The 23,139-nt window shown below is 44.7% G+C and overlaps 2 protein-coding genes across 3 annotated transcripts; one reads left to right on the top strand and one right to left on the bottom strand.

Moving 5' to 3' along the window:
• The first annotated feature begins 98 nt into the window (after positions 1 to 98).
• On the top strand, positions 99 to 6,355 carry TM2D2 (TM2 domain containing 2). Of its 2 annotated transcripts, none has more exons than XM_055296029.2 (4): positions 99 to 429; positions 1,241 to 1,328; positions 2,913 to 3,028; positions 5,338 to 6,355. In XM_055296029.2, exons 1-4 carry the CDS (start codon positions 203 to 205, stop codon positions 5,549 to 5,551), a joined length of 645 nt encoding a protein of 214 aa, XP_055152004.1. In that variant the 5' UTR covers positions 99 to 202; the 3' UTR covers positions 5,552 to 6,355. The 2 variants fall into 2 exon arrangements, with proteins under 2 accessions (XP_055152004.1, XP_063467024.1); XM_063610954.1 differs by having other exon boundaries at positions 128 to 223; positions 851 to 1,328.
• Positions 6,356 to 7,958: 1,603 nt separating this feature from the next.
• Positions 7,959 to 23,019, bottom strand: HTRA4 (HtrA serine peptidase 4). Its single transcript, XM_055296027.1, has 9 exons — positions 22,519 to 23,019; positions 22,117 to 22,216; positions 20,511 to 20,715; positions 19,078 to 19,272; positions 17,979 to 18,011; positions 15,464 to 15,578; positions 14,678 to 14,735; positions 14,184 to 14,279; positions 7,959 to 9,279 (listed from the first exon to the last, which is right to left on the bottom strand). The coding sequence occupies exons 1-9, from the start codon at positions 22,982 to 22,984 to the stop codon at positions 9,117 to 9,119; spliced, it is 1,431 nt and encodes a 476-aa protein (XP_055152002.1). The 5' UTR covers positions 22,985 to 23,019; the 3' UTR covers positions 7,959 to 9,116.
• Between the last annotated feature and the right edge of the window lie 120 nt (positions 23,020 to 23,139).

Genomic DNA, 23,139 nt, shown 5'->3' with positions numbered 1-23,139 from the left:
CGGTGCAGCCCCGCCCGTCTGCTCGACCTTTTCTGGTTGGTTGGTGGAGGTGGGCGGAGCGCCGAGATGCGCTCCCATTGGCTGTTTGGCGGTACTACGCGGGCGGGGCCACGCGGAAAGGCCTGACCACGCAGTGATTGGGTCCGTGCTGCTGGCCTGGGGCTGTGGTGGAGGCCGGGTCTCCGCTGCTGTGCCCGGGAAGATGGTGCTAGGTGGTTGCCCGGTTAGTTACTTACTTCTGTGCGGCCAGGCGGCTTTGCTGCTGGGGAATTTACTTCTGCTGCATTGTGTGTCTCGGAGCCACTCGCAAAATGCGACCGCTGAGCCTGAGCTCACATCCGCTGGCGCCGCCCAGCCGGAGGGCCCCGGGGGTGCTGCGAGCTGGGAATATGGCGACCCCCACTCTCCGGTCATCCTCTGCTCTTACCTGTAAGCTACCAGTGGTCGAGGCGGGTGGACGTGGAGGGTGTGCCAGGAATATATGGGTGTTAAGGGAAGGCAGGGTTGGGGGGACGCTGCATTTTTTCAGACCCTGCCCCTCTGAGGACCCAGTGGTCATTCAGGAGGCAAGTATCATGAACCAGGTTTCTCACAGCCCGTGCAGAGAAAACCCTTGTGTGTCAGTGACGGAGCCTTTGGGATCCAGAAAGAGAAAAACTGGGTAGGAGTAACATCATGTAGCCTCTGGAAGAAGGGCATAAGGTTGTGCTTTCTTTGCCCTGCGCCCTTTAGCCCAAGGAGTATTGGTCGATTCGGTGCCAGTACTGAGTAAGGCATAAATGGAGTAAATGACTTGTCTCTGCCTACAAGGCATTTTTTTAAAAAGCAATCAATATTCTTACCGTTGCAGAATCACGCCATTTTTTGACATCTCTTTTTGATCAAACAACAAAAGCCATTTGGGAAATGCAAAGAGGATTGAGAATACTTTGGCTTAAATTTTGCCCCCAGAATCTTGTTGTTTGCCTACTGAAGAGATGAAACCATGGCAGAAGTAGAATCCTTATAGAAACAGGATCAGAAAACACCTCCCTTCTCCAACAAAAGGTTCATTTGGGTGGCTGTCCATTTGACCTGCTGTGCTTCAGTTTAATTGGCTTGGAAAGGGGTCAGCAGGGTGAAACTGAACCCCAGAAAACTTGATGAAGAAATGTCTTTTGCCTATTTTGATTACGTGCATGCAAACAGCGATTTGCAAAGACCGTATGATGATGATCATGATCTTACTGGTGAATTACAGACCTGATGAATTTATAGAATGTGAAGACCCAGTGGATCATGTTGGAAATGCAACTGCATCCCAGGAACTTGGTTACGGTTGTCTCAAGGTGAGTTTTTGTTTTGTTGTAAGAGCAAACCCTTCAATAACGAAATAGGAATGTCTGAATGCTATTACATAAAAGTATAAGAGGTACAAAGTTTTTTGAAGAATTTCCTCAGAAAGACTGTTACTGGAAATTTCCAGCATGGCCAGGGTCAGTGACTGAACAAGATATTTGGTTTCCTTATGAAGGAGCAATCTCTGTGCCAAAACCAACCTGTCTTTGGTTCCTTTGGCCACTGACAGATTTTGAAACTAAAACGTCACCCCTGACTCTCCTTCAAGGCATGCACCTTTCCTGAAAGAGCAAAAGAAAGTCTGTGCACTTTGCAACACTGGTGATGGATTGGGCAGTATCTTTGTTACACATGCATTTGGGGCAGAGCTTTTCTTGCCAATGACATTTCTTTTCTCCAGGCAAACAGGTTCCACCATGTCCTTAGGAGATAGAGTCTATCAGTATATGTCTTTGTAGGACATTAAAGCATTCCAGCGGAAGCCGTTGGTTAACAGTGGCTTCTTGGAATGGAAAAAAGCTATTAAGTTTTATTAGTAATATCCCTAAAGCTGAGTGTACAGTTACTAATCAGTCTCTAAAAATAACCAATGAAGTTCATGTATCTTCTCCCCACCATGGACTCACCATCCTATTATGCCACATAATGCAAGTAAAGATTTGGTCAGGTGTTAAGAGAATGATGGGAAGGCATTTTTTGTATTAAATCAGACACAGAGGAATAAACTTGACAGTAATAAGACTAAAAGGGCAACTCTTACTGAAATCATGTATAGATAAATATTTTTTAAGACAATGAAATTTTACTCTTGATAATTATTGATTAAAGTTTGAGTTAATATTGTATAGAGATCACTTTTGCCCATTTTAATTAAAAAATTGAGTTTATCCTGTAAGCATTCTTATTTCCCAGTCCCTTCCCTTTGAGGAACTCGCCAATGAAAATAGTAATAAGCACTGATATAAGGTACCAGTAAAAAATGAATATCTGTGATTTCTTGTCTAGAATTCAGTTAAGCAATGGTAAGAGGCCCAGTTCTGAAATTTTTGGCTGGAATTTAAACTTACAGATGTCCCATAGATATCAGGTAATACACATTTATGACCTAAATAAAGTCCTGAGTCAGATAATATCCTGAGTTCTTTCCTAATTCTATTCATTTTTAATAGATGTAAAAGAGACCTCTAATAGGCAGTGACTTTTTAAATACCCACTCCCAAATGCTCAGTTATGTGCTGTTTTTCCTGTAAATATGGGATAAGTAAAGCATTGTGTTCATCTCTTCTAAATGGCCTTTAATGACATCGAGTGTGTTTGGGGATCTTTTTTACTATATTATTGAAGAAGCCAGTCATGAAGAAGAAAGCAGGAGTTTTTTTAAGACAGTGTACATTTAAGATGGACTCAGAAGTGTGTCACTAAATTCCTTGCCCTTGAGCACAGCTGTACCTCAACCTTGTTGGAATAATTGTAGTCCTGACGCAGCTTTTATTCTTTTATTAGTGAATATAAAGATAAATATTTGTGTCACTTGCTCTGGTGAGTTGGTTTTGGTTTTGGTTGTTATTCCACAGTTCGGCGGTCAGGCCTACAACGACGTGGAACACACTTCGGTCCAGTGCCATGCCTTAGATGGAATTGAGTGTGCCAGTCCTAGGACCTTTCTACGAGAAAATAAACCTTGTATAAAGTAAGTGTTACTTTGATTGGAGTAGTTGATACTTGGTTGGAGGTAGAGCCATTTTCCTTGTCTTTTTATTTATTTATTTTTTGTTTTAAGAGACAGGGTCTCAATCTGTTACCCAGGCTGGAGTGCAGTGGTGCAATCATGGCTTATTGCAGCCTGGACCTCCTGAGCTGAAGCAATCCTCCTGCCTCAGCCTCCCGAGTATCTGGGACAACAGGCACATGCCACTGTGCTCAGCTCATTGTTATTTTTTGATATGACTTTTTTTTTTTTTTTTTTTTTTTTTTGAGACGGAGTCTCACGCTCTCACCCAGGCTGGAGTGCAGTGGCGCGATCTCGGCTCACTGCAAGCTCCACCTCCCAGGTTCACGCCATTCTCCTGCCTCAGCCTCTCCGAGTAGCTGGGCCTACAGGCGCCCGCCACCACGCCCGGCTAATGTTTTGTATTTTTAGTAGAGACGGAGTTTCACCGTGGTCTCGATCTCCTGACCTCGTGATCCGCCCGTCTCGGCCTCCCAAAGTGCTGGGATTACAAGCGTGAGCCACCGCGCCCGGCCTGATACGACTTTTTTTAAGCACCAAAGAGGGTCTGTGGCTACCATTGTGCATAATTTATTGACAGAAGCAATATGTTTATAGTAGAGAGGACTCTGGACTTAAGCCCAGAAGGTGAAGTTCTAACTGTCTCTTTCTCTAACTTGCTAAGTGCCTTTGGGCACTCAGTTTATCCCTCATCTACACGATTTTGGGCCAGATGATCTAGCCCCAAAATTCCTATGATAATCTTGTGCAAATTGCCTTAGTATTTTCAGGAATAAAGGTTTTATTATAAAAAGTGTAGGCTCCACATTCTGAAAATCAGTTTATCATAAAGGTAAAGGATCAAGGTCATTCTGTAAATTCTGCTTGAAGGCACAGAATTGCCTTGTACAGTTTGCTAATGGAAAGAGTCTATGACTATGATTAGTAATATTAGAGTAACTGCAGCTGTGTCAGCACAGTGGATAAGGGCAGAGCCTTACGAAGAAGTCCTCGCTTTTCGCTGCCACAAAACAACAGGAAAGAGTGTATGGAGATCAAGTGTTCATTCAAGGACAGTGCTTCCTTAGAGAACTACACGCAGGAAGCCAGCTGAGTCTCAGGAAAAGAGCCTCTACAGAGGAGGATGGGAGCCCAGACTCCTACTCCTACCATGGTGCCTGTTGTGCAAATGTGCTTGATGACTTCTTGTCCAATCCAACTCTGCAAAAGTCGGTATTTGTTCTTAGAGATGCTTCATATCTTAGCAAGTATTCTGTTGAGACCCTCTACCAACTAGAGGTTCTTAGAGGAGAGTAAAATAAAGGTGAAGAGGGTGTATTATAAAAAATGCGTATTTTTTTTTTTGGAGATGGGGTCTTGTTCCGTTGCCCAGGCTGGAGTGTAGTGGCACAAACAGGGCTTACTGCAGCCTCAACCTCCTGGGTTCAAGCGAACCTCCTACCTCAGCCTCCCGAGTAACTAGGACTGCAGATGTGCTCCACCACACCTGGCTTTTTTTTTTTTTTTTTTTTTGGTAGAAACAGGGTCTCGCTATGTTGCCTAGGTTGACCTGGAGCACCTGGGCTCAAGTGGTCCTCCCATCTTGGCCTCCCAAAGTGCTGGGATTATAGGCATGAGCCACCACCATGGTCAAAAAGTTTTTTAAATTATTGTACATTATGATGTTTGACATCTTAAAAACCTTTCTGGCTGTGAAGAGACTGCCCTTCCTGAAGCTAGTCACTTCTTAGACATAGCAAAGGGCCCAACCAGCAGCATGCCTTTGATATGCATACTAGTCCAGAGACATATCTTCTGTTTCTGGCCTGTACACCCCAGGAAATAATATTCCTCTGCCTTAGTCTTCTCAGGGCCAAGTGCCAGGCAACCAGGGACCGCTCCTACACCTTAGAGCCTGCTGAGGTTATTCAAACTAGCCAATTCTAAACTATTTGCCCTGTCCTGTCTTGTCTTTCCTGCAGAAACCCCAATGAAGATAGTGGCCAAAAACCTTCCCCTCGCTTCTATCTTCCAACCACCCTGGTGTCTTTGCCAGGTAGCCCTGTGTAACATGATTTTACCCCTGTCTCTAGGACCTATGAGTATAATAAACTTTGGTTTTTCCTGATCATCTTACCTCACTGACCATATCATAAAAGAAAACAAAATAGAGGGTAAAAGGCCACAGAGGGTCCACTGCACCATCTCATCACTTGTGTTAAATTCACTAATCCTTAAGGGTTTAAATTTTCATGCAGTAAAACATCTTCCTTTTCATTCCTTTCACCTAGGTATACTGGACACTACTTCATAACCACTTTACTCTACTCCTTCTTCCTGGGATGTTTTGGTGTGGATCGATTCTGTTTGGGACACACTGGCACTGCAGTAGGGAAGCTGTTGACACTTGGAGGACTTGGGATTTGGTGGTTTGTTGACCTTATTTTGCTAATTACTGGAGGGCTGATGCCAAGTGATGGCAGCAACTGGTGCACTGTTTACTAAAAAGAGCTGCCATCATGGCCCAGGGAGGCAAGTGAAAGCTCTGTCTTCTGAATTCATCTCTACAGGCTCAAAACTCCTCTTTGATATCAGACCTGATGTTATTTTCCCTCTTTTGGAGGGCATTTGTTTGGTTAAGAAGGCTTCTTTGGACTTTGGAATTTCAACCTAGATTTTACCTTGCATATGGAATGACAAGCAAAAAGTGTTGTGGGAATCAAATTTCTTTCTTTCCTTGTGCACAAAACATAAAGGATAGTGGCGAGTTTACAAGCTGTGAATGGGTTTCCATAGTCTTCCCTTCTGTACATTGCTATATCTTCAGTCCTTCAGAGCAAGTGGACCTAACAAGTTGAGCAAAATGAATATTTGTATCCACATTCCTCTTGTGACCCTGAGTCTTCATGCAAGGAGATCTGAAGCTAAACAATGAAAATCTTCAGCAGAAGTAGAAACGGCCGTGGATTGTAATACACACTGAAATTCTGACTTTCTGAATTTAAATACAGAATAAATTTTGCCAACTTGGAGTGCTGTATGTGTATTTTCAGTAGGGGGAGTAAACTCAAAATTACATTTGTTTTGCAGAAACCTAGTCATTTGAAATGAGCCATCCTATTAAGCCCTCTTGTGTCTCCATTATGTTCCAGAGGCAGTATATGCAGTGCAATAATTTTATCATTCCACTTATGTTTTGAAAGCCAGCGGCATCAGATGTGTGAGTTGAGCTATTTCTCCTGGCAGAATTGTCCAATCTAAAAATCAGCATTTACCAGCCCATGCTAATAAAATTAAGATTTCATACAAGTTTCTGTAAAACTATTCTTCGTGATTAGCTCTCCCTGTGGGCTGCAGCAGTCAGAAAGAGATACAGCCACACTTCTGCATTCCAAAATCACCAGGAATAAAAGGAAGTGTTCCAGATTGTAAGTGGTTTTAAAAACTCAGTTCTCATCCTTTGCAATCTAAGTTGAAAGAACTATTAAATATAAAATCAAAGGTGGGCAATGTGGCCAAGTCAATGGAAGAGCCTGTTACTCAGAATAATTTACAAATTCTAGAAACAGGGTAGAACTCACTCAGTTTACCTCATAATAATTGAATTTAAGACCAAATATCACAGTTAAAATAACTTCCCTGGATACATTCTATCATTTTGTAGCTTTCCTAAGAATTCCTTGCTGTATCATTCCTGATTAATCACTGTTTTTACATTATTAAAGGTGGCAATTTTCTGTAAAAAATTTAAAACAGATGATCCTATTCTGTCTTGAAAGTTCTGTACCACACTGACCTTAACCTTGCTTATAACATAACATTTGGTAAACTTTTCATTCATAATCTTTATACCCTAAGACAGTATTTATTAAATGTTTATGGGTCATGAAGAAACTAGACCCTCTCCCCAGAAAAATCTACATACACAGAATTTACATAGAACTTAAAGGGGTTCATCTACACAATTTTTGCATGAAACAAAATTGTGCTGGTACCCTATAAATTTATACAAGTTAAAGAGTTTAAGGGAGGCCGGGCGCAGTGGCTCACGCCTGTAATCCCAGCAGTTGTTTGGGAGGCCGAGGTGGGCGGATCACGAGGTCAGGAGATCGAGACCATCCTGGCTAACACGGTGAAACCCCGTCTCTACTAAAAATACAAAAAATTAGCCAGGCGAGGTGGTTGGGCGCCTGTAGTCCCAGCTACGCGGGAGGCTGAGGCAGGAGAATGGCGTGAACCCCGGGGGACAGAGCCTGCAGTGAGCCGAGATCGCGCCACTGCACTCCAGCCTGGGTGAAAGAGCGAGACTCCTTCTCAAAAAAAAAAAAAAAAAAAAAAAAAAAAAAAAAAAAGTTTAAGGGAGTTCAAGGATGCCATATATATATTTAAAAAAAATTTCTAAGGGAAGTCTAAAAAACATAAACAAATTATAATATTACCCAAAATAAGGTGCTACTTTTCACCTAACCAAGTCCTGCCTCGTTTCACACTTTTTTTAACCTCCTTAAGTATATTCATAACCCTACCAAAAGTTGTTTTCTTTAAAAAATAAGAAACTTTAGGCCCAGCACAATGGTTCAAGCCTATAATCCTTGCACTTTGGGAGGCCAAGGCAGGTGAATCCTTTAAGGTCAGGAGTTCGAGACCAGCCTGGCCAACGTGGTGAGACACCCCCCCACCCCCCACCCGTCTCTAGTGAAAATGCAAAAATTAGCCGCGCGTGGTGGCGTGCACCTGTAATCCCAGCTACTCGGGAGGCTGAGGTAAGAGAATCACTTGAACCGAGGAGGCAGAGGTTGCAGCGAGCCGAGATCCTGCCACTGCACTTCAGCCTGGGCAACAGAGTGAGACTGACCAAAAAAAAAAAGAAACTTTTGCAGCTCCAAGGCTTGAAGTCATTTATGTTGCCAGGGGTAAGAGCTTGGTTAAAGGGCTAAAAGACTAGAAACTACTGAAGATGACCTTACAGTCAGTAAAGCTGCTGGAGACAAAAGTTGTTTTCGCTGCTAGAGTGGTAATTTGAGAATCATCAATATTCCTATGTGACAATCCAAAATTACCGGGTTTCATTTGACTTCTAAATGACACCCATCACCCATCTACCCACAAACCTGGCCAAATGTGATACAACCTGAAAACCTGATGGACTAAAGGAGTATTATTTAACAATTGATTGCCTTTGCACTTTATTCAGGTTGTTTCTTAAATTTCGGTAGACAGATCCATTTGTATATGTGTCTGTTATATCTAGTTTATGGCTATAGAGAAGGTTTAAAATACTACAGTGTCCTTCTCTCAAGGTTAAATTAGAAACTGCCTGTCTTTTAGTTCTTTCTTACCTTTAATAAAGTGTTACCAGTTCCCCCAGATTTCCTGGCATGGTGTTCTTCTTCCACTTGACATAGTCAGGCATCTTAGCAACAGTATAGTACCCCAACCTAATGATCCCTGAATGTGTGTATGTGTTTCAAACTCCATTTTTTTTATTTTTTAATTGTAATCTCATAACATTACCATTTTTATTTTTATTTTTAAATTCTGAGGTACATGTGCAGGATGTGCAGGTTTGTTTCATAGGTAAATGTGTGCCATGATAGTTTGCTGCACCTATCAACCCATCACCTGGGTGTTAAGCCCAGCATGCATTAGCTATTTTTGCTAATGCTCTCCCTCCCTCTACCCTACCCACTGCCAGGCCCCAGGATGTGTTGTTCCCCTCCCTATGTTCATGTGTTCTCATTGTTCAGCTCCCACTTAAAAGTGAGAACATGCAGTATTTGGTTTTCTGTTCCTGCGTCAGTTTGCTGAGGATAGTGGTTTCCAGCTCCATCTATGTCCCTGCAGAGGACTGTTGCTTTTTATGGCTGCATAGTATTCCATGGTGTATATGTACCACATTTGCTTTATCCATGCTGTCATCGATGGGCATTTGGGTTGATAACCATCCATTTTTCTTTGTAAGAAAAAGATCCAAAAACTTCTTGCCATGTTTGGCACATCTCCAATACAAACCAGGTGATACAACTGTTTTTTTTTTTTTTTTAGATAATCCCACTTTAAAACAAGATATTTAATTGATTATTTCAGGTATGACTGTCAGGAGCAAATTATCTTTTCCCCGAAGAACAACCATGGAAAGGGAATCACTGTCAAGAGCTTTAACAACATCAGTTGTAGTAGTAATAGGTTTCCCATTTATGTTGACGATTACATCGTGGTCTCTCAATCCAGAGCTGAGAGAGGGAGAAAAAAAAGAGGATCATGAAACTATAAGAAGAATTTTACTTATCCCCATCTATAATTTAATATCTCTGTCTTAATGGCACTATTTTGCTGGCATTAAGCGTACAAACCAGAAATAGCCTCAATCCTTCCAAATCGTAAAGCTATTCTAAAATATGCTGCAAAAAAGTCACCTAGAGGACAACTGTCTTATTTACGTTTATAAAATTAATTTCCTATCAGAATCATGTGAGAAGTTTACTCCTTTCACTTTTGGGAATTGGTTTGGAAGGGGGAGTTTAGCTTTTAATTTCTATCAATCCCTGACCTCTGTGAACTTCAAACATACTCCCAGCCTCAGCAGCCAAAGTGAAAAGCCCAAGCGATATGTTTTCTCCTAGACACTTAAACTCGAATCAGTTTGATTCTGGCAGCCTACTCACTTGCCTGTCTTCCCGCAGCCCCCCTCCCCCCCCACCCCCGCAGCTTATGGAGCTGAGAAGGATGCTGAGCTGCATTACAGGAATTCTGCTTCCACTAAATCAAAAACCCGCCAACCTTCGGAGTCTAAATATTTCAAGCTCTGGCTCTAGGCTCCTTTTCCCCAAAGTTGTGACTTTATTGCCTTCAACATAATTGCTTCACATAGACTGTATATTCTAGAAGCAAAAACCAGCTCCAAATACAAAACACTACAATACAGAAATAGCCATGCCAGTGATTTGGTGAAAACAAGCCGAAAAAGGAACAGCAAATGACTCCAGGAGACACCATTTGATAGAAATGGGAAGCTCAAGGAAGAATGATAATGTGGTTTGATCATCAAGATATGTGGAGTTTAAAAAGAAGAAGCTTAATGCAAGAGGATGTGAAGAGACGCTTAAGTATAAAACTAAAATCAAGAAATAACCTTAGAACAAAGACAGTTTAGGAGGATGACTTGGGACCAGTGAGTACAAAGAAAGAACTTATAGAGAACTTAATTCATACTAGTCCTGTGAGTCAGAAAAGAAAAAAAGAAACCCGCAAATTATTACTAATAACCTATGCACCAAATATGAGGAACTATGGCTCAGACAGGACAAATGACCTTTTTCTGTGTCATGCAACTTGTGAGAGGGATTTCATCCTGGGTCTTTCAGACTTGGGAACCCATCTTCTTGCCACTAAATCACTCTGCCTCTCAGAAACAAAAAAGCAGCCACCAAAGCAGGATAATAGAAGGGTTCAGCCAGGGCCCACATCCCTGCTGTCTGCTCTCTGACTTACTGTGTTCTACAAGTTAATGAACCTGTTTGTACCACAGCTGCTTCCTCTGTAAAATAATACCTATATCATAAAATTTTGGGAGCACAAACAGGTGTATAAAACACTTCAAATAGGCCAGGAGCAGTGGCTCACACCTGTAATCCGAGCACTTTGGGAGGCCCAAGCGTGTGGATCACCTGAGGTCAGGAGTTCGAGACCAGCCTGGCCAACATGGTGAAACCTCGTCTCTATTAAAAGTACAATAATTAGCTAGGTGTGTAATCCCAGCTACTTGGGAGACTGCTACTTGGGAGACTGAGGCAGAAGAATTGCTTGAACCCAGGAGGCAGAGGTTGCAGTGAGCCGAGATCACGCCATTGCACTCCAGCTGGGGCAACAAGAGCAAAACTCAGTCTCAAAAACAATAACAATAATAAAAATAAAACACTTAAAATACTGCCTGAGATATAGTAAAAGTTTTGTAAGTGCCAGATAATGGTATAATTATCATTATTATTAGGTATAAGCCAGTGAAAGCCAGAAAGAATAGATTTGTTTGAGACAGGCTCTCATTCTCTTACCCAGGCTGGAATACAGTGGTGCAATCATGGCTCACTGCAGCCTCAAACTCCTGGGCTCACGTGATCCTCCTGCCTCAGCACTCCCTACAGGCACCTGCCACCACATCCAGCTGACTTTGTTTATTTATTTATTTTTAGAAACTATGTTGCTCAGGCTGGTCTTGAACTCCTGGTTTCAAATGATCCTCCCGCATCATGGCATGAGCCACCATGCCTAGTCCTGATTTCTGTTTATCAGCAACTTCCAGCACTAATTTTCACATTTTAACGTACATATGAATCACCTGGGGATCTTGTTAAACACGCAGATTCCGATTCAGTGGATCAAAGGTGGGACCTGTGATTCTGCCTTTCCAACAAGCCCCAGCTGTGCTAATGACGCTGGTCTACAGACCACATTCTAAGTAGCAAGGACTTAGCCGAAAGAAATAGCTTTGGTCTTGAACCAGAACTTAAAAATAAGGAAGTGGGGGAAGAGTGGAGCAGAGCAGGAATGAGAAAAGTCCAGAAAAACCAGGGACGAGCCAAATTTAGTAACATGAGACCTATGACTGCTGTGCTGAAGAGTGCCCTCTGATTTCACTAGGGGGAAAGCCCCAGTGAAAGTGGTGCCATAATCTAAACAGATTACTGAGCTCTTGAAAAATAAAAACAATGAGAAAGGGATAATAAAGAAGTACAGACCGGGGACGGTGGCTCACACCTGTAATCCCAGCAGTTTGGGAGGCCGAGGCAGGCGGATCACGAGGTCAAGAGATGGAGACCATCCTGGCCAACATGGTGAAAACACGTCTCTACTAAAAATACAAAAATTAGCTGGGCATGGTGGCGCATGCCTGTAGTGCCAGCTACTCGGGAGGAGAATCACTTGAACCCAGGAGGCAGAGGTTGCAGTGAGCCGAGATCGTGCCACTGCACTCCAGCCTGGTGACAGAGCAAGACTCCGTCTCAAAAAAAAAAAAAAAAAAAAAAAACAAGAAGTACAACAGAGAAGCCCAGGAGAATGATATTTGTAGGACAAGCCACCTCTCTCAGTACTTAGTATGAAATGTTTTGAAACAACAGTGAAATCAGCTGGAGAACCTTCTTTTGGAAGCTGTTCTAGCCTTTGCTTTATTACACAGGTCTTAGTGCTGGCCTCTGATATTGTCATTCGGAGTTCAAAGAAAAATGTAGGTTTTGTGAGGTTTTGGTGTGGTTTTTTTTGCTTGTTTGTTTGAGACAGGATCTCACTCTGTTGCCCATGCTGGAGTGCAGTGGCATGAGCACAGCTCATTACAGCCCAGACTCAGGTGATCCTCCCATCTCAACCTCCCCAAGTAACTGGGACCACAGGTGCAAACCACCACGCCTGGCTAATTTTTGTTTTTGTTTTTGTTTTTTAAATGGAGTCTCGCTTTCTTGCCCAGGCTGGAGTACAGGGGCGTGATCCCAGCTCACTGCAACCTCTGCTGCCCAGGTTCAAGCGATTCTCCGACCTCAGCCTCCCAAGTAGCTGGGATGACAGGCATGCGACACCACACCCAGCTAATTTTTATATTGTTTAAGTAGGGATGGTGTTTTCACCAAGTTTGCCAGGCTGGTCTCAAAATCCTCACCTCAAGTGATCTGCCCACCTTGGCCTCCCAAAGTGCTGGGATTACAGGCAGGAGTCACGGCACCTGGCCTAATTTTTATTTTTTGTAGAGACAGGGTTTCACCATGTTCCCCAGGCTGGTCTTGAACTCTCAGGCTCAAGCAATCTTCCCACCTCAGCCTCCCAAAGTGCTAGGATTACAGGAGTGAGCCAACATGCCCAGCCGAAAAATGTGTTTTAAAATACCTAAAATATGGCTGGGCACGGTGGCTCATGCCTATAATCCCAGTACTTTGGGAGGCCGAGGTGGGTGGATCACTTGAGGTCAGGAGTTCGAGACCAGCCTGGCCAACATGGTGAAACCCTGTCTCTACTAAAAATACAACAATTAACCAAGCATGGTGGCGGGTGCCTGTAATCCCAGCTACTCGGGAGGCTGAGGCAGGAGAATCGCTTGAACCTGAGAGGTGGAGGTTGCAGTGAGCCGAGATTGCACCACTGCACCGCAGCCTGGGCAACAAGAGTAAGACTCCACCTCAAAAGAAAAAAAAACTATTAATGAATAATTAATAGTTACTAATACCTAATAGGTGTTAATCACTTAATAGTTATTAAGTAATAACTATAAATATTGAAAGGGTAGATTTGGGAATTCCTAGCCAAATTAATTTAAACTTATGCTATTAACTCATAACATGAGCTCTTCTTAGACTATAGAGAACCACCTCCCTCTCAAAATACAAAAAAAGCCTTTATAAGTATCCAAGTCTAAATCAGCACTGTCCTATAGACAATTATGCAAGTCACATATGTAATTTTAAATTTTCTTGTAGCCACATTTTTAAAAATTTTTAAACAGATGAATTTAATTTAATAATATATCTTATTTAATACAATATATCCAAATATTATCATTTAACGTGATATTTTTAAAATAGTTATTTTACACTGTTTCCTATGTCTTTGAAATCCACTTGAAATAACACACACCCCCAATATACTACTATACAATGAATATATCTTTTTTTTTTTTGAGGCAGAGTCTTGCTCTGTCGCCCAGACTGGAGTACAGTGGCGTGATCTCAGCTCACTGCAACCTCTGCCTCCCGTGTTCAAGCTATTTTCCTGCCTCAGCCTCTCAAGTAACTGCAATTACAGGTGCACCCACTAATTTTTGTATTTTTAGTAGAGACGGGGTTTCACTATGTTGGCCATGCTGGTCTCAAACTCCTGACCTCAGGTGATCCACCCACTCTGGCCTCCCAAAGTGCTGGGATTACAGGTGTGAGCCACTGCGCCTGGCCTGGGTTTTTTAATTTAAATTAAAGTTACTTTAATTCAAGATTCAGTTCCTCAGTCACACTGGCCACATTTCATGTGTTCAGTATATACTACATGTAGGTAGTGGCCACTGTATTGGACAGATCAAGTCTGGATCCCCCATGCATTTTACTATGGCACACATCTAGAAAAAGCAAAGGTAGATGGCAAAGGCCTTCACTTCTCTTACCTTTGAGCAGGTGTTCCTTCAACCACTTTACACACATAAACCCCAGAACTCACATCAGGGAAATCTGGATAATGCATTTTCAATTCTTCACTAAGGCTAAGAGAAGTGAGAAGATTAGGAAACAATGAATTAGTCTCCTGAGCCCTGGTAAAAGCCTGAAACTCTTTAGTAGGTACTCTGTTCTGCTCAAGGCTCACAAGGGCCAAGGAAGATTCCATCAAGCTAATCACAGTCATTCTCCTCTCGGTTCAGGCTGAGCCTCTATCCCAAAGCCTAGAACCACTGGACATTATAAAATACAGCCACAATGAAATAAACTATGTATAGTTAGTGCTGATGCAGGCAGAGGCAGATACATACCCTGAGACAGATAGGGCCTAGGGTCACAAGAGTACCTGGCTGTGGTCCAAGTGGCTCAGCTTTTCTGTTAAGACTATGCAGCTATGGTTTTTGCCTCTGAAAAACAACCCAGACATATTCAAACACATGCTTACGGCACAGTGAGGGACAGCATTTGCAGACCCAGATATTTCTTATTTGAAAACGCCTTTCCTGGAAAGGAAAGTTATGATATGTTACAACAAAACCTCTTTCCTGTTAGCGCAGCTGAAAAGACACCCATGTCCCAGGATCTCTTTGCCATCATAGCTGTCCTTTCAGGTTATCTGGATGAAACACGGGCTTCAGAGAACCTTTGTCATTAGCACTTACACTCCTCCCACCCACCTCCCACCTCCAGCCCCGGGTTTCATTTCCACATTAGCTCAATCCAAATACTTCTGGGTACAACTCATGCTTGGTTTGTGCCTAGTCCCCCAATATTGCTGCTCAAATCACCAGTATAGGAGCTGAGTACAAATGAGTGACCCAGTAGTCTACAGGATTCAAATGGCTGTCTCCGGGCCAGGCGTGGTGGTTCACGCCTGTAATCCCAGCACTTTGGGAGGCCAAGGCAAGCGGATCACTGGAGGTCAGGAGTTCAAGACCAGCCTGGCCAACATAGTGAAACCCCATCTCTACTAAAAATACAAAAATTAGACGGGCGTGGCAGTGGGTGCCTGTAGTCCCAGCTACTCAGGAGGCTGAGACAGGAGAATCGCTTGAACCCAGGAGGCACGGGTTGCAGTAAACCAAGATTGCGCCACTGCACTCCAACCTGGATGGCGAGCAAAATTCTGTCTCAAAAACAAAAACAAAAAAATTGCTGTCACCACAAAAGATTGAGTGTTCCTGAAAAGCACAAGACAACCAAAAAAAAAAAAAATCCCAACTTGCTTTACCTTTCAACTGGTGCTCATGGTATTCTTCCAAGAACTGCCTAACTCGATCTGAAGGAATTGCAAAGGAGATTCCAACAGTCACCTTCAATGAATTGACGCCAATCACATCACCATCCTGGCAAGGGAGGGGACATCATTCAGTCATGAAGTTTTGCAAACTGACGACTGCAAGACCAGAACAAGCAGAGGAAGGAGTGAAGCTAGTTACTTAGGGTCAGAAAACAGGGCCAAGATGAACTTTGTACTTCAAAAGAGAGCAACGGATGTTTCTTTATAGGGCACATAGTGTGATGGGACAGCAAAGGGTAACTGCACATGCGCAGAAGGTACCTTCTTTTCATGGCCAAAGGATCAAGGATGCTGAGGACTTTTTAAAATCTTGAGCTCATGGCAGGGCACAGTGGCTCACGCCTGTAATCCCAGCACTTTGGGAGGCCGAGGTGGGCGGATCACGAGGTCAGGAGATCGAGACCATCCTGGCTAACACGGTGAAACCCCGTCTCTACTAAAAATATAAAAAATTAGCCAGGCCTGGTGGTGGGCTGCTGTAGTCCCAGCTACTCGGGAGGCTGAGGCAGGAGAATGGCGTGAACCCGGCAGGCAGAGCTTGCAGGGAGCAAAGATCGCACCACTGCACTCCAGCCTGGGTGACCAAGCAAGACTCCGTCTCAAAAAAAAAAAAACATCTTAAGCTCATTTTTCCTTTAGTAAGTTACATTGACTTTAAAAGTGAGCCACAGTTTGTATTTTGACAAAGGTAGAAGGACAAGGAACATTTGCCTTTTTATTATTTAAACAAAACTAAAAATAAACAAGGAAAAGGTAAAAAGCTGTGGGATTGTCAGCAACACCGCATTGAAACTATTCAGAAGAATTAGCAAAATTGACCTTAGGGAACAAAGCTCTGCTAAGCTAAAGGTATGAGGTAGAAAATATTTTCCTCTTTATGTACCTCATCTTCCTTTAGTCTTTTAGGTAATGGGAAAGGATAAAAAATAGATTTCTTTTTTTTTTTTCTTTTTGAGATGGAGTCTCACTGTGTTGCCCAGGCTGGAGTGAATTGGTGCAATCCTGGCTCATTGCAACCTCTGCCTCCTGGGTTCAAGCGATTCTCCTGCTTCAGCCTCCCAAGTAGCTGGGATTACAGGCGCATGCCACCATTCCCAGCTAATCTTTTTTTTTTTTTTGTATGTTAGGTAGAGATGGGGTTTCACCATGCTGGCCAGGCTGGTTTTGAACTCCTGACCTCAGGTGATCCACCCGCCTCAGACTCCCAAAGTGCTGGGATTACAAGAGTGAGCCACCGTACCCAGCCAGAAAAGAGATTTCTGATTGTGTTAAACTACAGATCGTAATTCAGTAGGTCTGGGGTATGGCCTGAAATTCTGCATTTCATCCCTGCTCTAGTAAATGCATTGTCTAATGGAGAAGGCAGGAACAAAACAAACAAAAATGACACACGATGCTATGAGTAAAAAAAAAAAAAATCATTTTGCATAAAATTCATTCTAAAAGCAAATGTAATATTTAAACAGGAACCAAAAGCAATCAGTGCAAAGGGACTCAGAAGGGATGATCACATGCCATATGTCAAACAGCATTGCACTCTCTTAGGTTTTCACATGTATTTGAGCAACTAGAAACCCTGGCATTTCCACTAGAGACACAGAATACAATTTAAGAATACATGACACAGCAATGTATTTGAGAGGCCAAGGCAGGCAGCTCACTTGAAGTCAGGAGTGCTGGTTGTGGCTTTTCTCTCATCTATAAGCAGGTCAAGAAGTCAAGACTAAAAACCTGGACAGATGACATTATGTAATTAGCATTTTTAAATGAGAGATAGTTCTTCATATGCAGCATCAAGGGGTCTTCAAGGATCTACATTTCATAGCAAAGCTGGTCATTTGGCATAAACCTGGGTTTAATATCCAGGGCTTTTGGGACAGCGTGGTGGCTCATGCCTGTAATCCTAACACTTTGGGAGGCCAAGGCAGGAGGATCACTTGAACTCAGGGGTTTGAGACCAGCCTGGGCAACATAGTGAGACATCGTCTCTATTAAATAAATAAATAAATAAATAAAAAAAATCCAGGGCTTTCGGTAACTAGCCAATGAAAACAGAAAGCACGGGGAAGAGAGAAATTTCAAAGGAAGCCAGCGCTAGAACCCTAGTGTTCTCAGTGGGATGAGATCACACACCGGGATAACAATCTTGAATTTTTTCTAACTATTGACTTAAGGTCCAAGAACAGAAAAGCACCATTCCACAGCTCTCTACACAAGAGTGGCACCCAAGTCTGCATCATGGAATATGTAAAGTCCTTTTTTGTTTTTGTTTTTGTAGATATGGTGTCTTGCTGTGTTGCCCAGGCTAGTCTCAAACTCCTGGCCCCAAGCAGTCATCCCCAGTGTGCTGGAATTACAGGCATGAGCCACCACCCCTGGCCTGGAATTAATAAAGTCTTTGAAAGTTAAGAAGAAACATGAAGCAACAAGGACAGTGATCACTTACCAAGTTCACCAGAGGACCACCAGAATTTCCAGACTAAAAGCAGAATTTGAAAAAGATGTCAGTGAAGCTTATGAATACATTCCCCCTTGTCCTTTACACATAGCTCCCAAAACAGTTTACCAAAAGCAGCCCACCAAGCTCCTATTCCCCCCAGGCCAGCAAAATTGTGCCCCTATCATCACCAAAACCAAAGTCAGTGTAGGTAAAGAACTATAGCAGTGGGACCACCACCTTCTTTTTTTTTTTTTTTTTTTTGAGATGGAGTCTTACTCTGTTGCCCAGCCTGGAATGCAATGGCACAATCTTGACTCACTGCAACCTCTGCCTCCTGGTTCAAGTGATTCTCCTGCCTCAGCCTGCTGAGTAGCTGGGATTACAGGCACCCGCCACCATGCCCAGCTAATTTTTGTATTTTTAGTAGAGACAGAGTTTCACCACGTTGGCCAGACTGTTCTCGAACTCCTGACCTCATGATCTGCCCGCCTCGGCCTCCCAAAGTGCTGGGATTACAGGCGTGAGCCACGGTGCCCAGCCAAGGGACCACCACCTTCTTACAGGAGGGGTGACCTCTACAACAGACCACTCAATAGCATGGATGCCAGTGATCACAGCGACCAGGACAGACTAACAAAGTGGCATTCCATTCCTCCTACAGCGATTTAACCAAACCTGGACATCCCCAAAGTTCACTCTGACATATTCTTCTCACTGAACTGTCAATATTGTGTGATCTGAGGATAGGCCTCCTAAGTCAGCAATCCCCAAACTTTTTGGCACAGGGACCGGCTTTGTGGAAGACAATTTTTCCACAGATGGAGGCGTGGTTTGGGATGAAACTGCTCCACCTCAGATCATCAGGCATGAGTTAGATTCTATAAGGAACATGCAACCTAGATCCCTTGCATGCGCAGTCCACAATAGGGTTTGCACTCCTATGAGAATCTAATGCCGCTGCTAATCTGACAGGAGGTGGAACTCGGGCAGTCATTTTCACTCGCTCGTGGCTCACCGCCTGCTGTGCAGCCCAGTCCCTAACAGGCCATGGACATGTACTGGTCCACAGCCTATGGGTTGGGCACCTCTGTCCTAAGTGACTTACGTTAATTGTGGCATCAATCTGGACGTAGTCCACATCTGAATCCCTCATCCCCAGTTCTTTGCCCCCTCGCCGTTTGGTGCTGACAATTCCTGCAGTAGCCGTGTTCTGCAGAGAAAATGGGCTGCCCAAAGCCACCACAAACTCTCCAGCCCGAAGGTCAGATGATCTTCCCAGCATCAGTACAGGAAGTTCAGCCTGCATGTGCCCAAAGAGGGATGAGGAGGACAGAAAGGGTAAAGAACAAATCAAGATCAGAATTGACCAAAGTGTGTGTCTAACACATATATGACGCTGTCTCTATCACCTTGGCCCTTACCACCTGAGAAGCACCCACTCACACAGCTTCTATGACTGCCTTCTACTTCTTCCTCAAAGTCCAACTACCGTGAAGCTCTTGATTGTTAAGATGACTAGAATCATTTCTAAGATCTAAAACAATTACTTTGTAGAAATTACTATTAGTAAACAGCCAGTGAAGTCACTGATGAACATAAACTGACGTTAGCAATTTACACAGCACCATTCCAGCTCAAAGCTTAACAGTCAAAGTGAATAAGCCACAAACAGAAAGGAGATCACCCAGGGCGACACTTCTCACACTGTAATGTGCGTGCAAATCACCTAGGGAGGTTATGTTAATGCAGATTCTGAGTCAGCACATCTATCTGGGTAAAGGCTGAGACTCTGAACTTCTAAAAAGCTCTCAGACACCATGTCAATATATCTGATGTGCAGACTACCAGTACTATGTGTAGTAAGGACTTCAAAGTATTCCTTAGCAACTTTGAGTCCATTGCAGTAATTTCTGATATCCTAAGACAAGCAGAGAAATAATTTTCCCTGAAGCAGCATTTGTTGAAGAAGGAGTTGAAGGAGGAAAAAAAAAAAAAAAAGACTGCTTGATAGTTAATAGAAACAGAGGCCAAGCGCAGTGGCTCACACCTGTAATCCCAGCACTTTGGGAGGCCGAGGTGGGCGGATCACTTGAGGTCAGGAGTTCGAGACCAGCCTGGCCAACATGGTAAAACCCAGTCTCTACTAAAAGTACAAAACTTAGCCAGGCATGGTGGCAGGTGCCTGTAATCGCAGCTACTCAGGAAGCTGAGGCAGGAGAATCGCTTGAACCCAGGAGGCAGAGGTTGCAGTGAACTGAGATTGAGCCACTGTACTCTAGCCTGGGCGACAGAGGGAGACTGTTTCAAAAAAAAAAAAAAAAAAAGAGAGAAAGAAAGAAAAGAAAGAAACGGTTAGGGATATACAGAAAGGCTTTGAAGCAAATAAACAAAAGAGGGAGTAAAGAACGAAAGAAACCAGAGAAAAGCATGTATTCAACAGAAAAGATGTGGTGTGAGAGTGTAGTGGGGCAGAAAATATCAGCAAATAGATAAAAATCCCCAAATATGTGCACTCTGACTCAGCCCTGAAATACTCACATTCAGTTCAATCTTAATCACTGCAAGATCCAATTTAAGGTCAATATCCTTGACAACAGCTTCATAACGTGCCCCATTCTGGAGCACCACCTCAATCCACTGCTGGTTCCTGACAACATGGGCATTGGTAATAATGAGCCCGTCCTCAGACACTATGAACCCAGAGCCACTGTACACAGGAACAAGCATGCTGCCGGGACGTAACCTGTCTCCACAAGACAATAGTGTAAACAGAGGGCAAGAAAGTTAGGGGATACAGTCATATAATCTGAGAGTCACGGGAACCTCACTCTTATTAAACATACCTCCATCACAGTTTTCTTTTCTTTTTTTCTTTTTTGAGACAGAATCTCGCTCTGTTGCCCAGGCTGGAGTGCAGTGGCGCAATCTCGGCTCACTGCAACCACCTCCCAGGTTCAAGCAATTCTCCTGCCTCAGCCTCCCAAGTAGCTGGGATAACAGGCATGCACCACCAAGCCTGGCTAATTTTTGTATTTTTAGGAGAGACGGGGTTTCACCGTGTTGGCCAGGCTGGTCTCGAACGCCTGACCTCAGGTGATCCACCCGCCTCGGCCTCCCAAAGTGCTGGGATTACAGGCATGAGCCACCGCGCCCAGCCTTCCATCACAGTTTTCTCAATCTTTTCCCTGGCTATGCGTAAATTTTCTCCATATATCAATGGACTTGGCACGTACAGGGCCCCAGCCATCTCTTGTGAGCATGGTTGAGAGCGGGGTCCAGCTCTCCTTTTCCAGGGACACTGCTTCTTCAGAGCTGGTTAGTGTAGCAGCCCATGGGTTCTCTGCTGCGAAAAGGCTGAACCCAATCCTAATACTAGAGGCAAAAGTCAGCCTCGTACCACAGTATCAAGGACCCAGGCAGGAAAGAATCAAAGGGCTCTGATTCCGGCTTAGTTTCCACCACCAACTGGCCTCGTAACATAGGACAAATTAACCCTGCTCTCTGAGTCTGGATTTCCTTGCATCCAAAGTGGGGGCTGAGCAAGATCACAACCAAAATGCCTACTACGCTGGATGTGGTGGCTCACACCCGTAATCCCAGCACCTCGGGAGGCTAAGGTGGCAGATCGTTTGGGCCCAGGAGTTCGAGACCAGCCTAAGCAATATAACAAGACCTTGTCTCTACAAAAAAATACAAATATTAGCTGGGTATGGTGGCACCTGCCTATATTCCCAGTTACTCCAGAGGCTGAGGTGGGAGGATTACTTGAGCCCGGTAGATGGAGCTGCAGTGAGCCGTGATCTGTCACTGCATTTCAGCCTTGGCGACAGAGCAAGACCTTGTCTCAAAAAAAGAAAAGAAAATGCCTACTAGCTCTAACATCTGACCTTAAATTTTGTCTGTGGCAGGAGGGGGGAAAAGCACCAGCCACCTAAGTGGGCAGGGGGAGCTCGGATTTGGAAGTCCGCATCCTTGTGCCTCTGCTCTTTGGTTAAATGACCTTGAACAGGTTATTCAACCTCTTTACGTCTCAGTTTCCTCACTGGTTTTTTAGGATTAAATGACGCTTGCGAAGGGTCTGGAGCAGGTAGGCACGGAGAAACCATTAGCTGGGACAGTGGAGGTCTTCCTCCTCCTCCTTTACCTGCCCCACAGCTGCAAGTGAACCACCGATGGCGCCACCTTCTCCACCACCGCGGCGATGAAGTTGTAATTCCTCCTGAGCGGGCCTGCGCTTCTGGTCCCTGTGAAGAAATACTGGCTTAAGAGTACGCCTCGAAGAAACCAGACCTGCTATCCTAGTTGGAAAAATGTTAAAGGCAAGACAGTGTTCAAAAGGTGCACGGGGAGGGAGAAACCACGTAGCAGCCGGTAAAGAGCCCCTGTTAAGGAAGAAAGGAAATCAGGAACAGAGAGGTGTCGAATCCAGGAGGCAAATGACGCAGGAGGACCCGGCGCGAACTGTGCGGTCTCAGTGAGGTCTTGTTCCTTTACGCTCCTCCAGAGTTAGAAAGTGTCCCGAGGGCGCGCGCCCCCCGCGTCTCACCTGTATCCCCGCAGTTCCCCCACTGCACAGGCACAGCCCGGACCTTGCCCAGGCGGCGCGCGGCGCGGTTTTCGGCCCGAAGCGCGCACATGCTGGGGTAGGTGCGCCTGTCGCTACCGCACACGGCCCCACCCAGCGTCCGGCAACTGCAGGTGCTGGGGAGCCCGGGGCGCAGCGGCTCGAGGCACTGCAGCCCCGGCGCGCATGGTTGGCCCTGCGCCCCGCCGCAGACTTCACGCTCGGCCGCGGGGCAGACGCGGCAACAGCGGCACAGGTCGAGCACCGGCGTGGTCCCCAGCGCGCAGGTGGGCAGCGCGGGGCAGCGCGTGGGCTGGCAGACCGCGGGGCAGGCCAGCTGGGTAGGTAGCCTCTCAGCCCCGGCCCAGAGGACGGGCACCAGGAGCAGCAGCAGCCCCGGCAGGAGGCATCGTCCCAGGCCCGCGGGCCGCAGCTGAGGTCTAATCATCCTGCTCCTTCCTCGCTTCCACTCTTCAGTGACTTCACTCTGGACCTGCAAACGCTCCTAAATGAGAGACACTTTCTCCCGGCCACGGCGCCGCCTCCGCCGGCCCCCAAACTTTAAGGGGCAGAGCCTGGCATACCTCTCCATATACACACCCG

The sequence above is a fragment of the Symphalangus syndactylus genome, chromosome 10 (genome assembly GCF_028878055.3).
Source record: "Symphalangus syndactylus isolate Jambi chromosome 10, NHGRI_mSymSyn1-v2.1_pri, whole genome shotgun sequence".
In the NCBI taxonomy this organism is placed as follows: domain Eukaryota; kingdom Metazoa; phylum Chordata; class Mammalia; order Primates; family Hylobatidae; genus Symphalangus; species Symphalangus syndactylus.
This window is presented reverse-complemented; position numbering and strand designations above follow the sequence as displayed.